Source organism: Phyllobates terribilis, unplaced genomic scaffold (assembly GCF_046119375.1).
Source record: "Phyllobates terribilis strain yellow unplaced genomic scaffold, ASM4611937v1 Scaffold_2__4_contigs__length_985480577, whole genome shotgun sequence".
Lineage (NCBI taxonomy): Eukaryota > Metazoa > Chordata > Amphibia > Anura > Dendrobatidae > Phyllobates > Phyllobates terribilis.
This window is the reverse complement of record NW_027362762.1, coordinates 192,300,166-192,315,833: the sequence shown is the minus strand read 5'-3', so window position 1 is coordinate 192,315,833 and position 15,668 is coordinate 192,300,166. Positions and strand designations below refer to the sequence as shown.

The window sequence follows — 15,668 nt, the reverse complement described above, 5'->3', positions numbered from 1 at the left end:
ATCAATAACAGATCAGTGGTGGTCCGACTCCCCGCACCCCCACCAATCATCCTTGGACAGGTGTAAACATTGTACCAAGAGGAACCGCACAGCTTGTTGTACTTTTAGTGGCTGTTGGCAAGAACTGTAGCTCAGCTCTATGTAGCCCAGCTGCAGTTCCTGGCAGTGGTCACTAGACCGTGTACAGAGCTGTGCTGTTGCACTTTATACTGTACAATTTACATCCAGCCAGAGCGAATAACAGATCTGTGTGGATGCCAAGTGTCGGACCTATCCTAAAAACACTTAATATCAAAGTAGTAGGCAACCCCTAATATGATTTTAGGTAAAACCTGAAAAACCCCTGTTACAGCTTCTGAAAACACCTGAACCTTTAGTGTTTTTTTTAATAAATGTAGACTCATCCTTTATTGTAAGCCCTGAAATGTTATCCTTAGCAGCACTTATAGATTTGCCTATACTTTCTTTAAAGAATCAAGATGGCACAAAAACAAAGAACTTGAGCCAACTTCAAATTCACACTCTTTACTCTGGATATCGTTCAGCAGAACACAAGCTTTCACTTACAGCAGCCAATGGTACAATCTGTCAAACGATAATGATTTGGGAAGGTCTTCAAAACGAACCAGAAAACCACCTCAACACTAAATAAGTTAGCAGTTTAAAAAGATTGGTTTGATAGCGGTATTAATTTAGGATAGTGTAGTAAAGCTACAGATAAAAATGTGCATGACAGCGGATTATCCTACAAGTAATGTTAGAGGTTGAACAGGCCCATAGGCTGAACCATCCAAGATGCCGTACAGGCTATATAAATAGTATTCATTCTGCTGAGGGAAACGGCTGGTTGAAGCTGTGATTGCATGGATGGAAGACTTCAATTGGAGGCTCTACAGCTACATTACAAAAAATAATAATTAATGCGCAGGACAGTCATTCTGAAGCCAATAATTATGTTAACCAACTTAAGATCAAGCCCCATGGTACTGTACTAATTGGTGGGAAGTCTTGATTGTTTGGCGTTCGGATAGGTAGGGCATCAGAATCAAGATAATCCTCTGGGTAGTTCAGGAGAATGAACCAAAATACCAAACTTATTTTTAAAAAATTTTTGATTCAGCTTATGAGTGCAAACCCATTCCTTTTTTTTTTTTTAAGGATTGGTCAGCCATCTTACATGGATTGGGCAGTCCCGAATGTTACCTAATGGCAGATGAAAGGGGAAGACTTTTCGGCTAAGTTAAAATTCAACATGCTTATCTTTGGCATTCACGAGACATAAGCAGACATGTTGACTGAGCATGTCTATATAGGAGAAATATGGGAAGTGTTCTGTGCATGGCCACAGTTATCACCTCACTATTACTAATATATCAATATAGTGTCCAGACTATCATGAGAAATTATCATCTATTCACCAATCCCAAAAAGGCCTCTTAAATGCCCCATCAGAATGGAGTGGTAGCAGACATTGACGGGCACTTCTCCATTAGGATGTAGCATTACAGAGACTTGCTCTCAGGATCGATGGGGGTCCCAGCAGTAGTACCCTCACCGATGCACACATTAACGCATACGCTTTCGATAGCTGATAACTTTAAATGTTATGAATATCCATTTAAGGGTTGTTTCACATAGGTTTTTTGGCCCAAATAATGCTGTCTGAAACCACCCTATGGATGGCGGCTACCCAGTGTGTCACAGGTCACGCGGCCAAAGGATGCCATGTGGTGCTGCTACATCGCAGTGTAAGACAGGGAAATGAAGTTGCATTGTGACCCCTAGAGTACCATGAGAAGCAAATGGCAATAATTCAGACTGGATATGACTTTTCGCAACTTGCTTGCTGTGGTGTGACCCCATTCACCCTCATTATACTGCGATGTAGCAGAACCACAAAGCAATCTTTGGCCTTGTGACCTGTGTTACGGTCAAAGTGGCCATGCAGCCCCGGCCCAAATGTCATTAACAATGAGCAAAAGCAGCAGGAAGAAGAGATCTTACACACTGATGCATGTATAAGCAAGCTCTACCTTCTTGTATAAAGTCTAGGAACTGGCAGCTCCGTTGTAGTGCGTAATGCGGTAACAATACAGTGACCTTACATAAATATAGAATACTCATTGAAGCACAGACTTTTTGGCAGTTTCGCTCCCCTCATATTTTGCCACTATAATGATTTACCATGTAAGTGCAATCACAATAGGAAGAAGAGAACAACATTTTTTTGCTATATAAACAGTATTAAAATGTCACTTTCCAACAACTTCCCACTATTAAAAACTACAGAAAAAGTTAGCAAGCGGGCAAATATACCCAAGACTGAAGCCAAATTCAGACTTTACATGGATTCCAGTTATCAGGGAGCTCTGTGTTATGCTAAATCCACATGGAGTTTTTTTTTTTTAAGGCATTTTTGGGAACAAATCTGCTCCAAAATACTCCGCAAAAATGTTTGAAATTAATTTCAATGTAAAATCCACTTCTAGAAAAAAAATAGCTGCATGTTCTGTTTTTGAAGCAGGTCCTGAAGGAGTTCACTCCATACCTCTTTGGGAAAAGAAAAACCCTCACAAACAAGGAGGGTTTCCTGAAGTGGTTTGCATTTGAAAAAGTGTTTTTGATGCCTCAAAAAACTCTGTGTGAATATAGCCTTAGGGTATGATCAGCAGCAGATGCCCATTCATATGCATTGTACTGTATTTTGCAGCAGATTTCAGTGTGAAATTTGCAAAGGAAATGTTTAATAAATGCACCAACAATTAATCGTTACTTTTTTTTTTTTCTTTTTTTTACTAACCTGCTGAATTACATATGTGACAGGAGGATGAAACTAAAACAATTGTTTCAAGGAGAATTTTTTTGGTTAGAAGCTTGATAAATGAATAGAGAAAAAAAACACAAACTCAATAAAGCTAAATATCTGCAATGTTTTCTCCACTTTTTATGTAGTTATAAATAGTGAAATAGTCTGAAATTAGAATTACACTTCAACTTAAAGCGTATCTTACCCTCCAGTAGACTGCAGTCTCCCATTCCTCGCTGACAGACTCTTACACCCTAAAATCGGTCAGCAATAAATACAGAAGACGGGGAGGGGGGAAATAAAACTGCTGCTTCGCTCTCTTCATTCTGTAACAGGTGAGTAATAGCAAAAGTGGGGAAACAAGACTGGCTTAGGGCTTAGCCAGACGTCACCGATTTTTCTTGTACGGAGAAAAAGGTGAAAGTTTCATCAGTGTGCTTTATCAGAGTTTGGTCGGTTTTTACCATAAGGCTGTGTTCAAAAGTTGCGTTTTTTGCTGCGTTTTTTTATGCAAATTAAAAGTTGCGTTTTACAGTACCAGCAAAAGCTATGAGATTTCAAAAATCTCATGCACACACATTGTTTTTTTTTTCCTGTCTGAATTGGAAAACTGCATAGTCACCGATAGAAAGCAATGAGTAAGTGCAAAAAACACAGGTATCAGGTTGTGCTGCATTTTTGGTGCAGAAAACCCAGGAACAACAGGCACTAACCTGTATCAGCATGAAAAACACAGCAAAAAAAGCTGCAAAAAATGCAGCAAAACCTTTTTTTTTTAAGCAGCTACTTTACTGCCAAGAGAGCAGGTTTTGCCTGCAGAAAAAAATGCAGCAAAAACGCATGTGAACATAGCCTAAGAGTTTGATCAGAGTTTTCACACAGATGGTATCCGAGTACTGTGTGAATTTTTCATGGACCCATAGACTTGCATTGAGGAGATTGAGCTAACACCTGGATCAATATTCGACAAGTCTCTGTGCTTTTGTGCGAATTACTCAGTTCGAGGGGAAAAAAAAATAAAATAATCGAACATTTGATGCACTCCATAGACCATCATAGGTACAAGTGCTATCCATGAAAAACCCGAATAGCACATTTAGGAGAAAAACTGAGGTCTGAATGAGCCCTTAGAGTGACTGTGTACAGCATTAAACCACAGAACACCGCATCAGTTTCCACCATTAAAAAGCAGGCAAGGAAAACCAAGCACATATGCAGGCTGGAAACTACTGTATGTCCGAGCCACATGCTTTTTGTAATGAGAGGTGCGCTTTAATAGCTGAAGTGCAATCTAATTACATTTTGCTATTGGGAACTCTCCCTTCCACATATCATGCACTGCGCTGGATGTTAGAAGATAATGGGAATGTCATTTTACATCGTTACTAAAGAGCGGAAAAAAATACAGGTCTACTTACTTCCATTTACATGAGATAAAAACGATTATTCCAGAAGTGTTCTGTGTTGTTTGATTTATTTAAAAACATTTAAAAACATCCTTTGGTTTTAAATCTGGGAATGAACCCAGTGAAAGGAATTGGATTTATTCTTGGGAGGGATTTGTTGTTTGCACCATAGAGATCACTTAGCTGCTGGAGATTCGGTAACAGCATGTATGAAAGTATAAAATACACAAGACTCAAGTTACATAACATATTGAAAGAAGGTTATACGAAAGAGAACGGCAGGACAAACCATACAAGATTTTTTACTAGTTTGAGCCATGGTACGTGATGACAGATCCAATAGGAAATCATTAACGAAGAATCAAAAAGGTTTTAAAACACAGTTTTATATTTCACAACGTTTTTTTTTTTTACTGATTCCGGATCATTGATGCATAAACCATATGTCGGTATGAAGCCAGTGTTACCTGGACACACTTTAAAGCTATTGAGACACACGTTCCAGGTGGCAAACTAAACAAATGATGGATAAAAACAACTGCATGACGCTGTAGCGCAGTACAGAGAAACTATAGGTAGGAAGTCACAAGAAATAATTGTAAAGTGGGAAATACTCTTAAAATGTGTAGTGCAAATTTCATCTAAGGGCTTCGCTTTGTTCCTTTTTCAGGCACCAGGCTCAATACACCACTGCATTACCCCCCAACCCCTCCCCCAAAAAAAAAATCTCACATAATAAAACACACGAGTCATGTAAAAAGAGACGGACAGTCTTATACAACCGAAACAGAGTTATAATTACAGATTCTCAAATGATGGGTGGCTTAAAAGGGAACCTGTCAGCACGTTTTTGCATATGGCAGCAGTGGTGTGGTTATAAAGGTGCTTATCCCCTAATAAAAATGACACCGTAGTTGCAGAGATCCGATGTGCCAGTCAGAAGAAATCTAGCATAGACGCCATATGCAACTAAAAATGGAAGCGCACAGGGGGCATGTCAGTGCACTTGGACAGATTCTTCCAGTTGCACTGACACGCCCACAGTGCACTTCCATCTGATTTGCATATGGCTTCTACACTAGATTTCTCATGACTGGCATATCGGCTCTCAACAAACAAGGGATCATTTTTATTGGGGAACATGCACTTTCACAGGGGTACCACTACTTCCCTATGTAAAAATCTACTGACAGGTTCCCTTTATAGGGTAACTCCCTACAATATACAATACTGTCCTGTTTTAGTGAGTTTCTTCTGTGTATCAATTAAGTAGAAAACTTAATTTCTTATAACTGGCCAGTGCTATGGTTCTCTAACTAGATTGCCAGAGTGCTGAAGGCACTTATACGATATGATCATAAATAGATTGCCTGGTAGTGGTGGGAGATTTTTCAAAAAAGCAATATACAAATTGAAATCCTGCAATCTAGCTTTCTGTGAAATACTTGTGTGCTTGTGTATTTCTACAACCGTTTTGCACACCTTGTCAGACAGGCCGATAGACACTTTATGCAGCATATCCCTTGCCAATGGCAGACCGTAAACATATCCTGATACATGGACAAGATAAATAGTTCCAGCACAGGCCGTTTCGGCCCTAAGGAGGTTGGTGTCTCATTGGTTATATAGAAATTCCACCTTTAGAGCCATTATCAAACCAAAATAATATAAAGAGGACAACAAATAAAAAACACCACATAGCCTTACTAAAGCACCTCCTGTAAATACCTGGAGGGGATGAGAAATGGGAACATCTCAGTACTTGCCCTATAAATCATTTAGCAGAATGCAGACTTCCATTTGTTGTAAACTAGTCAGCGGATGATTCTGCAGGGCAGGTAGGATAGGAGCAGAACGCTGCAGAGAAAACTTTCTATTAGCTTTATAAACTTTGTAAAAAGTCTGAAACGCTCTAATGAACTCTGTAACGAGGACCTTTTAACACTTTTTTCTTTACTGAAAAGTAACCTGTCACCTGATTGTGGGCAGCACAACTCAGAGCTTGGCTGCAGGATTGCAGCCAGGTATATTCTACTGTGAAACACTAAGGCGTTTCAAAGAAAGTACAGCTTAAAGGTCTGGCCGCTGCAGGCAACTGATAGGTCTCCCCCTTATGTACACACGAGGAAGAAACCTGTCAATCACTGGCAACGGTGCTGGGAAGAGCTTATCTCTGATGTCTGGATATAGTCACTGGTAAGGATATTTTCTCTGAACAACGGAGCATTGCAGAGAAAAAATATATACCTGACTGCAATTGTGAAGCCAGGCTCCAATTCATGCTGGAGAAGAAAGAAGGATCCAGTTTCCGATCCAGGTATATGTAAAACGGATTCCTTTATTAGCAAAAAAATGTGACAAAAGAAAAACAAATGCACACCAACAATTTAAGGAGATGCGTTTCGAGCGCTACCTACATGTTGTTTCAAACCAAGTTTTAAGGGCGCAGGTAGCGCTCGAAACGCGTCTGATGATGAGTCCCCCCTCACGCCTTACATTATTGGTGTGCATTTGTTTTTCTTTTTGTCACAGATTTTAACTTTTTGGTAATAAAGGAATCCGTTTTACACATACCTGGATGAGAAGCTGGATCCTTCTTTCTTATCCTGCATTCACTGGGCGCTGAGCAGTGGCGTCAATCGCGGGCTTCTGTGCCGATTGTTCCTTGAAAGAGTGAGCTGGTCTTTTTCCTTTTACATGTCCAATTCATGCTGACTGCTGTTTGGGCACCATGAATCAGGTGACATGTTGCTTTTAAACAAAAATATTGCCATTTTATAATTATTATTTTTTGGGGGGAGTGTAGGGGGTCAAAAGGTTCTGAAGTCCTGTGTACAGGTGAAATTTAGCTTTAAGAGGCAAAATTGTGATTGGATGTTGTCAGGTTATAGCAGAAAAACTTTCCGCCATGGTTTTGTTTGACAAAACATTTCCCTAATTTATCCTGACGCAATTCAATTCCATCTTGCCCCTCATTATATAGGTCCCATCCGAATGTGGCCTTGCTTAGGTGCAGGTAAGCTGCAAACTGTGTTTTTGCACTCATATGACATTACATATTTATGGGGTAAGAATTTTTTTTGTTTTTTACACGGGCTTCCATTTGTCTAAAGTGAGGGACTACTTGAAGTTATTAATTTATATATGTGAATAATTATGTGCAGAACAAACCGGGTTCATAAAGTAGAAAAAGGAAAGTGCATGGGAGTTACAGTCTGGTACAGAACAAATTACCTACAAACATGGTGGTCAAAAAAAAGTAAACCATAAGAATACAATAGGGGTCATAACATAACATTAAACCTTGCTCTGCTCGATACAAGACTGCAGCCAAGACTAGCAGGAAAGGGACAAAATAAATACACAAGGAAAGTATACAGGAAGATTAACAATAAGAACAAGGTACAACGCAAAGATTGGACAACTTACATTTCATAGCAAATTTGTTTCTTTTCATCTGTTCAAAACCTTTTAAAATAGTCCAGTCAGTCAGTGCAAAGAGTAGGGAAAAAAGCAGAATGAAGGAAAAAAGAAAATAAAAGGGGACTTCATTCTGTAAGGGGTGATGAGGATGACTTCTATTATTTTCAATAATCAAACAGTCTTATTAAGGTGCTACACTCGCCCATTAACATGAGAAGCATTGTGTCTTCAAAGACGTTCAGTTTACCAGATTCTGAAATAAGAAGACAAGGCTAGGATAAAGAAATACCAAGAGCTATGAAAGGCGACCTTAACTACAACTCCCAATACCTGTAACAGCTACTAAGAGTTTTAGTTCGCTCATACGTCGGGCGGCAGGTATTGGCTGGTTACTATATGCCACTAACTCGTGTTGACCACCGGCAATGCTAAGGATACCCCCCAAAGGCAACAAGGCGCTGTAAGTGCATTTGCCAAAGTTATCTCTGTTCCCAAAACATCAAGCCCCAGTAGTGTTTTCTACTCCTGCTTCAGTCCGTAAATCTTCACACACTGACACATCCAGCACTAGATTTGCATTTGTAGGTCATGGAGAACATAATTTTTCATCTCCAATCACAAATTACAGTAGTGCTAAATTAAATTATGAAATGAACAAGAAAAAAGAAACATTTAAAAAAGTGCTTAAAATTTCTGGGTTCCACCCATTTTCCTCACCAAAAAAAACCTTGTAAAAGGATTTGAATCTAGAAAAATCAGATGGTGACCATCCACCAGCTTCATGGTGTGACGCATCTCTGAGCTTTTCTCTGTTAGAGAGGGGAAGGGGAGGCAAGTTCAGTTCCTCCTACTCCATTATTAAACTTTGTGCTCTCCTCTTACAATATGGGATGAGAACTCGTACCGGTCCTGACTGTGATAGCCACATATATTGCACTCAAAAGGGTCTCTGAAGCCATGGCATCCCATGTGGATAGTGAACATGACGTGGTCCAGGAAGAGGACACGGCAGTGCTCACACTTGAATACCTTCACTTGCTCACCATCCTCTCCCAGTACCCGCAGGGTTTCCTTGGCAGTGCCAGGCCCAGAGCGGGAAGGATTTACCACACCTGGTTCAGGTGGCCTCTGGTCCTCTTTGGCATAAGCTGGGCTCTGCCGGCTGCTGGTGGCTTGAGAGCCTCTCTCTTCATGATTGCTTTCGGTGTCCGTGGTTGAGTCCTGGCAGCCATTTATAGGGGAAGCTCCATGCTCAGTTCGTCCTCTATAATGAATCTGTGTCACATCTGGGATGTCTTCATGGCCCTCTGCTGCTTCACGGTTTCCTGGCATGTCTGGCCGTCCTGACATCGGTTGTAGCTGGGTGTACACTGAGCTAATGACTGGAGTTATTTCTGAGATGCAGTTTGTGGGTGGCAAGCGCATTGGACCTCCAACAAAAGCTAATGGATTTCCATATGATGGGTCAAGAGGGTGGTGAGGAACCATCTCTATGTCCTTCTCAAAACTAGAGTTCATGTCATATGGAAGATCAGCAAGGCTAAGCCGCACCTGTTTCTCCCCTGAAAAGACAAGAAAATACATAGGATAAAATACATTATCAAAAGGGGAGCAGGAAAATAAATCGCATTTAAACCAGCCAAATACACATTTCGGTTGTTATGTCGTATGAGTTTGTAAGTTATATTGCTATTTTGAGAAACGTGGGTCAGGAAAATGGACAGCCGATCATCTCTGGAAGAGCAATCTAATATCATCCCAAAATATCCTGGTGAGTAGCCTGAAGGCTCAATAGTATACATTATCTAATGACATTGGCATTGGGGAACCTGTCAGTAGGATCACCCCTCCTAAGCCGAATATATGGTTAAGTAAGTCATAGAAGGTTGAATAAAATTATACCTCGATAACTGCGATCCGATGTCTTATTCCAGAGAAATCCACATTTCTCTTAATATTTAAATGAGCTGTTAAGACCTATGATCCGGACACAGATCCCCCTGAGAATCTGCCTTCAAAGCTTATTTTAAATGAATGGGGGCTTTACCAGTGTGAGACATGTAATGATCCACAGTCTGCTCTAAGGCCACGGCCCCACTATCAGTATTCAGTCAGTATTTTTTCTCAGGAGTGGGAGCCAAAACCAGGTGAGGAACAATCAGAGAAAAGGTATAATAGAAACAAGTCACCAATTCTCAATTCTGTAAAAATACTGACCAAATACTGATAGTGGGGCCGTGGCCTAACAGTACAACAGCTGCAGCTCTCCTCTTCTGTCAGCTCTGTGTCTGACTACAACTAACTTTTCTTTAGCTTTCATTTCACACAGCCAATGTGGAGAGAGACAGTACAACAGAGATGACAGCTCTGTGAGAAGAGAACTACAACTGCCAATGTGTTTGTAATAAGCAGGGCTGTGGAATCGGTATAAAAAGGACCAACTCCGACTCCTAAAATATATAATAAATTGGGTACAGTAGTTCAATGCAGTTTGTGGGGAATATTTTTTTCATAAGAATTTGGGAAAGTTGTGAAATGTCCTATAAATGTCTGTCGTATTCCTGATCTAAGGGTCTAGAGCAGTGTTTCCCAAACTCCAGACCTCATGGTCCCCACGGGTCACGTTTTCAGGATCTCCTTAGTGTTACACAGGTGATGGAAGAATCATCAAGGCATCAGGAATTCTCTCATCTGTGCAACACTATGGAAATCCTGAAAACGTGACCTGTGGGGGCCGTGAGGACTGGAGTTTGGGAAACAATGGTCTAGACTTTTAGCTGAGATTAATCTATCACTTAAACATGAGCCATGTATGAGGGAGTCGTGGAGTCGGAGGTTTGGCTTACCGACTCCACAGCCCTGGTAACAAAACAAAACTCTGCTGTATTGCCCCTTCCCCCACACTGGCTGCTGGTGAGCTAGAAGCTGAAGAAGTGTTAGTTGCAGTCAGGCACAGCTCTGCAGCACAGCTGACGGCACTATGAGAGGATAACTGCAGCTGTAGATGTGTTTTTTTTCATGATACAAAAGATCAGTTCTGTTGAGTGTGATTATAATGGTCAGTCATTACATGTCTCATAGTAACGCTGCCTTAAATTCAAAATAATCTCTGGAGGCAGATTCTCAGTGGGATCTGTGTCCAGCCCAGAGATCTTAACAGCTCATTTACATATTAAGAAAAATGTGGACTTCTCTGGAATAAGACATCAGATTGCAGATATCAGGGTACTATTTTATTCAACTTCCTATGACCAGCATGCCCATATAGATGGCTCAGGAGGATTGATCCTACGGACATATTCCCTTTAAAGCTTGGTCAGTGTCTATGACTTCACAAAGAAGAAATAGTGAGCAAAAGCACCAATTCATGGAACAGCAGAAGTAAAACCTCAAGAGTCAGAAGTGGTGGTGATGAAAATGTGACACAGTGAAATGATTTGCTGCCTTAGGAGCTAAATAGCTTGTCACCATGAAATCGTAAAGTTTTACAAAATGCTTATTTTTTTAATAGAAAAAACACCACTGCAGTTATTGATGCAATAATCCGAGCCAAAGCCAGACATTGATCCACCAGGGAGATAAGTCCTTCCTTTAGATTTCCAATTCCTTTTGAATCCAATTCTGGCTTTTGTTTCTCATAGGGATCTATAAAGCAGTCAGTATAACTAGCCCCCGAGCCTAGACAGAACTAGTCCATAATGCCTAGCGGAGATGATCTGGACAACAAGCGAAGAACACAAGTAGGAAAGACAACTGTAAAGTTTGAGTCAACGTCGGGATTCAGTGATGTAGTAAAACCAGTATGAGCTCTGCAAAGCTAATGATCAGCAGAGTTATTAGATTATAGAAAATGCTCAGTTGCAGTTCTGGAGGCTTTATTTAAGGTGCATTTACAATGTCTCATGAGTGATTGGCTAGTGCATGATCTGGTCTTAAAATAGTAAAAAAAACAAAAAAAAAAACATACAGAAAGTTTCAACTTCTTTCCCTAACTGGTCATTTTATTGTCTTCATGACGTCTCCTGTCTGTATGGTGTTATTAAGGTACACGAATGTCATAGTGGTGCCACAATGAAAGACCACACCTTAGGATTCACTGTAGTTTACAAAACATTCAAGTGAAATTTACTACGTAAAATAAAGCTTTGGAAATGTCACAAGACATAGTACCGAGACCACAATGCTAATCAGCTTCTCAGCCTACAGCAGAAAAACAGATGGGATTTTCTTTTTGGCTGTCTAAATGACTTGCCACTAGAAGGCAATAGCAAGTCAGCCATGGTGAGCAGCGTCCTCTCCTGCACAATTTACATGTGCTCTTACCCGCAAATTTCTGAGGTGTAGAGCGCTTGCGCTTTGTGAGGTTGCTCGCCAGCCGATCCATAAAAGACGGCGGGTCAGAGGAGTGGTGCATCAGGGCATCTGGTCCCAGATCCAGGTCTCGTATCTCCTCACCTGAAGGGAAAGGAGAGAAGAGATTGGGCCAATTGTAGGTGCTATCTAGTGTGATGTATCAATTGCCCAGGTACAGGCAATGATTTCTATAGGTCCTGGGACACGCATGTGATAATATATGAGCTACAGAGCAACAGAATTGCTGTAAAGCTCCAGACTATGCAGCTTTAAAGGTATTGTATGCCTTTGCACAGCATTTTTTATTGTTCCTTTGCTTCCTAAAGGCAAAATTAAAAAAAAAAAAAAAAATGTAGAAAGTTTCTTAAAGTGTTCTACCATTTTGCTGCTGAGTGTCTGCAAGTCCTGTATCCAGCCAAATGCTCTACAAAAGTGTTATGAATCAGTCAGAGCTCCTGTTTCTGACAGTTCTCTGCTCTCCCCTCCCTTTCAGAGGTAGCAGTTGTACACAAATTTCAATGTGGCTAGGGAGGAAAGAAACCGACAGTCTCATGGAGGGCAGAAAAAAGCCGCTATAGATAAGGAGGCAAAACTATGAAGAGGAAATAGGTGCCGAATTGAAGCTGTGCTAGTGAAGGCAGCAGCAGTCTAGACAGATAGAGCTCACATCCAGCCTATATTACTGGAAGACAAAATCTCACAAGAGAAAGATATGAAACTGCGTATCGGGGGTCTGAAAATGAATGAAGGAATGAAAATTGCAGGCTAAAACTTACCACTAATTTTTTTTAATGTCAAAGGGGTCCTGTCAGCAGGGCTAAAGTGGCCAGTTTTTGTTCTTATTTTATTCCTGATGTTCCCTTAAGTTTTTTTTTTTTAATCCACCATGTGGTTAGAGTTATGAGACTTTTTACTTGGTGGTATTTTTTATGGTCTTTGAACAAAAAGGGGTTTGGATGTTGCCAGGTCTTCTTTAAAGGGAACCTGTCACCATGAAAATGCCATCCAATCTGCAGGCACCATCATATACAGCAAGGTGAGGGGAACTAAGTAGATTGATATACAGTTTTCTAGTAAAACATTCAGGATAACCTGTGATTTAATCATTTAAATCTCTGCTGTTTCTGGGATTTTAGGTCCAGTGGGCAGGCCTATCAGTGACTGACAGCTATCTCTGTATGCACTGTTATACAAAAAAAAGCTGTCAGTCACTGATAGGACTGCCCACTGGACTGAAAAGCCCTGAAACCGAAGAGGTTTGCTATATAGTTTAGTGAGAAAAGATTTAAACCTCTTCTGTTTCAGGGCTTTTCAGTCCAGTGGGCAGTCCTATCAGTGACTGACAGCTTTTTTTTGTATAACAGTGCATACAGAGATAGCTGTCAAAACTGAAAACTATGCATCAATCTACTCAGCTCTTCTTGTTCTATAACATGCTGCTGGCAGATTGTCACCATGAAAATGCCGTCCAGTTTCTCTTTAAGGATTCTTTTAAAGGAACTTAATTAACAACTGTTTATTAGAAGGTCAGGGTGACTATGGTTCGTTTTACACCCAAAAGAAATTTGAATATTGTATAATGTGATTTTTCCACAGTCTCCCTGCACATATTGCCAGCAGAATACAGTCTTCATGGCAGACTATATTCTGTTATTGGGATATGTAGTAATGCAGGTCACTTGCAGCAATTAGGCAGATGTCTGTCAGACACGTGACAGAATTCTGGACTCTGTAGACGTAACTTCATTGGAAACAGGAGAATTGCCAGGAAGAGTGGTCCATGGCAGCTCTGAGCCGGAAGAGATCGGCGCAGGACAAAACAAGCAGGTGATTAGCAACTACCCTAGGGTAACTTCTTAGCCCCATAGCCAAAAAAAAAAACAAAAGTCCGAGATAACAACTTTAAGAACATCCCAACTCTCCTATTTTTATTTTATATATATATAGAAAGAGCATTTTGTCTTATTTGTTTCTTGCCCTCTAGGATATAAGAGCTAAATACTGACAGGGACATGAATGCCACAGATGTGGGGAATCAGGAGCGGATTTCTGGCATCTTATTTGGAATTGTGGGATAATATGCAAATATTGGGGTGAAGTGATAACTACACTAGAACGGATAATTGGGATACCAACTGAATGCAGTCCAGAGTTATGGTCTTAGGTGCTGTCGACGAGGAAATGTGGACACACTATGATCGGATATTCTTTCGGGAGGTTATATTTATGGCCAGGAAAGCGAAAGCACTAAGATGGATGGGAGGGAAGTCTCCTACTATCAACCAATGGAAAAAAAACTAGTGAATGATACAATACCGTATGAAAATATAGTATATAGAAATAGGGGATGTCCCCAGAAGTTCCAAAGGATATGGAAAAGATGGTGTGATTCACCCTTAAACACACTTGTTCCCTGGTGCCATGACTTTGCTAATCTCATGTTATGAGTCCTGATATATGCCCTTTTAAGTGCATGGGAAATGATATATGATATATGGGCTGTAAGAGTGTACCTCTATTGCAACTATAATTGATATATGTACTGAATTCTGATAAGGAATGGGCCGGTTTAGTAAAGAGTGCAGTGCTCCACAATGAAGCTTATGTTTCAAACTATTTGTTTTCTTCTTACTGTTTACTCTGATTATTGAGAACGTTGATGTAAATTGTATTAAACTGAGAATGGTTAATGTTTAGATTATCCTGACCTTATATTATGACAGTATCTGCTTGTAATCATTATCCTGTGGGATTTTTCAATAAAAAGAGTTTAAAAAAAAAAAAATACTGCCAGGAACTCTCTCACTATGGAAATCTGATGGCTCACGATGCAGAAATACTAGGTTGAAAATAATGTTGCCAACAGAAAATCCATAACTTTTGTAGGTATACAGAATGAGTAAAGCCAAAAAATCAATAACAGCCTTGTCACATCTTCTGTAATCTTCAAATAAATAATACACAGAGTGCTTAAAGGGAATCTGTCCGCAGGATTTCACCCACCAAACTATTTATATGAGCATGTAGCTCTTTCAAAGACAAGTCCAGCAATATCTTTGTTTGGTCAGTCCGTACCTCCATCAGCGTTTGAACTGATATGCAAATGAGGCTGTACATCTGAAGTCTGTCACTCCGGGGAATAGAGCTGGAGTGACATAGGCTTCAGATATACCATAGTCATTCAGCCTCATTTGCATATGAATTTAAATGCTGATTTCTCAGTAATGGAGGAACGGACTGGCCATATAAAAGGTAGTTCTGGACTCGTCTTTGAAAGAGTTACATCCACATATAAATATATATTTATTTATATTTAATTTTTTTGGGAGGAGGGGGATCCTGCTGACAGATTCCCTTTAATGTATTAAAATGGTGTATAAAAAATTGCCTTGTTGTCCACATAAACAAATGTATTTGATGTGCTGGTGAATGCATATTGTTGGCATTACTGACCATGAACATTTACAGACAACTTGTTTTGGAAAAAGTTTTTCTAGGTTTATTTGCTGTGAAACTTGGCTTTGTTCTCCTGCTACAAACATCATGTAAATAAAAAAATAATAATTTAATAAACTATAACATTTCTGTAAATAATGGTGCAATGACATTTAAACGGGTTGTCTGATGTTCAATAGTGGTTGAAATTGCGTAGAGCTTGTAAATACAGGTAACGTTGCGTT

At 40.1% G+C, this 15,668-nt stretch overlaps 1 protein-coding gene across 7 annotated transcripts in view; it reads right to left on the bottom strand.

Annotated features, from left to right (window-relative positions):
• Positions 1 to 4,263: 4,263 nt before the first annotated feature.
• Positions 4,264 to 15,668, bottom strand: part of IKZF4 (IKAROS family zinc finger 4) — a 36,166-nt gene continuing 24,761 nt past the window's right edge. For 4 of the 7 annotated variants that reach the window (XM_073663719.1, XM_073663720.1, XM_073663721.1 and 1 more), the window contains exons 7-8: positions 11,959 to 12,090; positions 4,264 to 9,197 (exon numbers count right to left, since the gene is read on the bottom strand). In XM_073663719.1, the coding sequence (XP_073519820.1) occupies positions 8,494 to 9,197; positions 11,959 to 12,090 (836 nt within the window). In that variant the 3' untranslated portion in view covers positions 4,264 to 8,493. The remainder of the gene's footprint in view (positions 9,198 to 11,958; positions 12,091 to 15,668) is intronic. The other 3 variants (XM_073663724.1, XM_073663722.1, XM_073663723.1) reach the window with 1 other exon arrangement.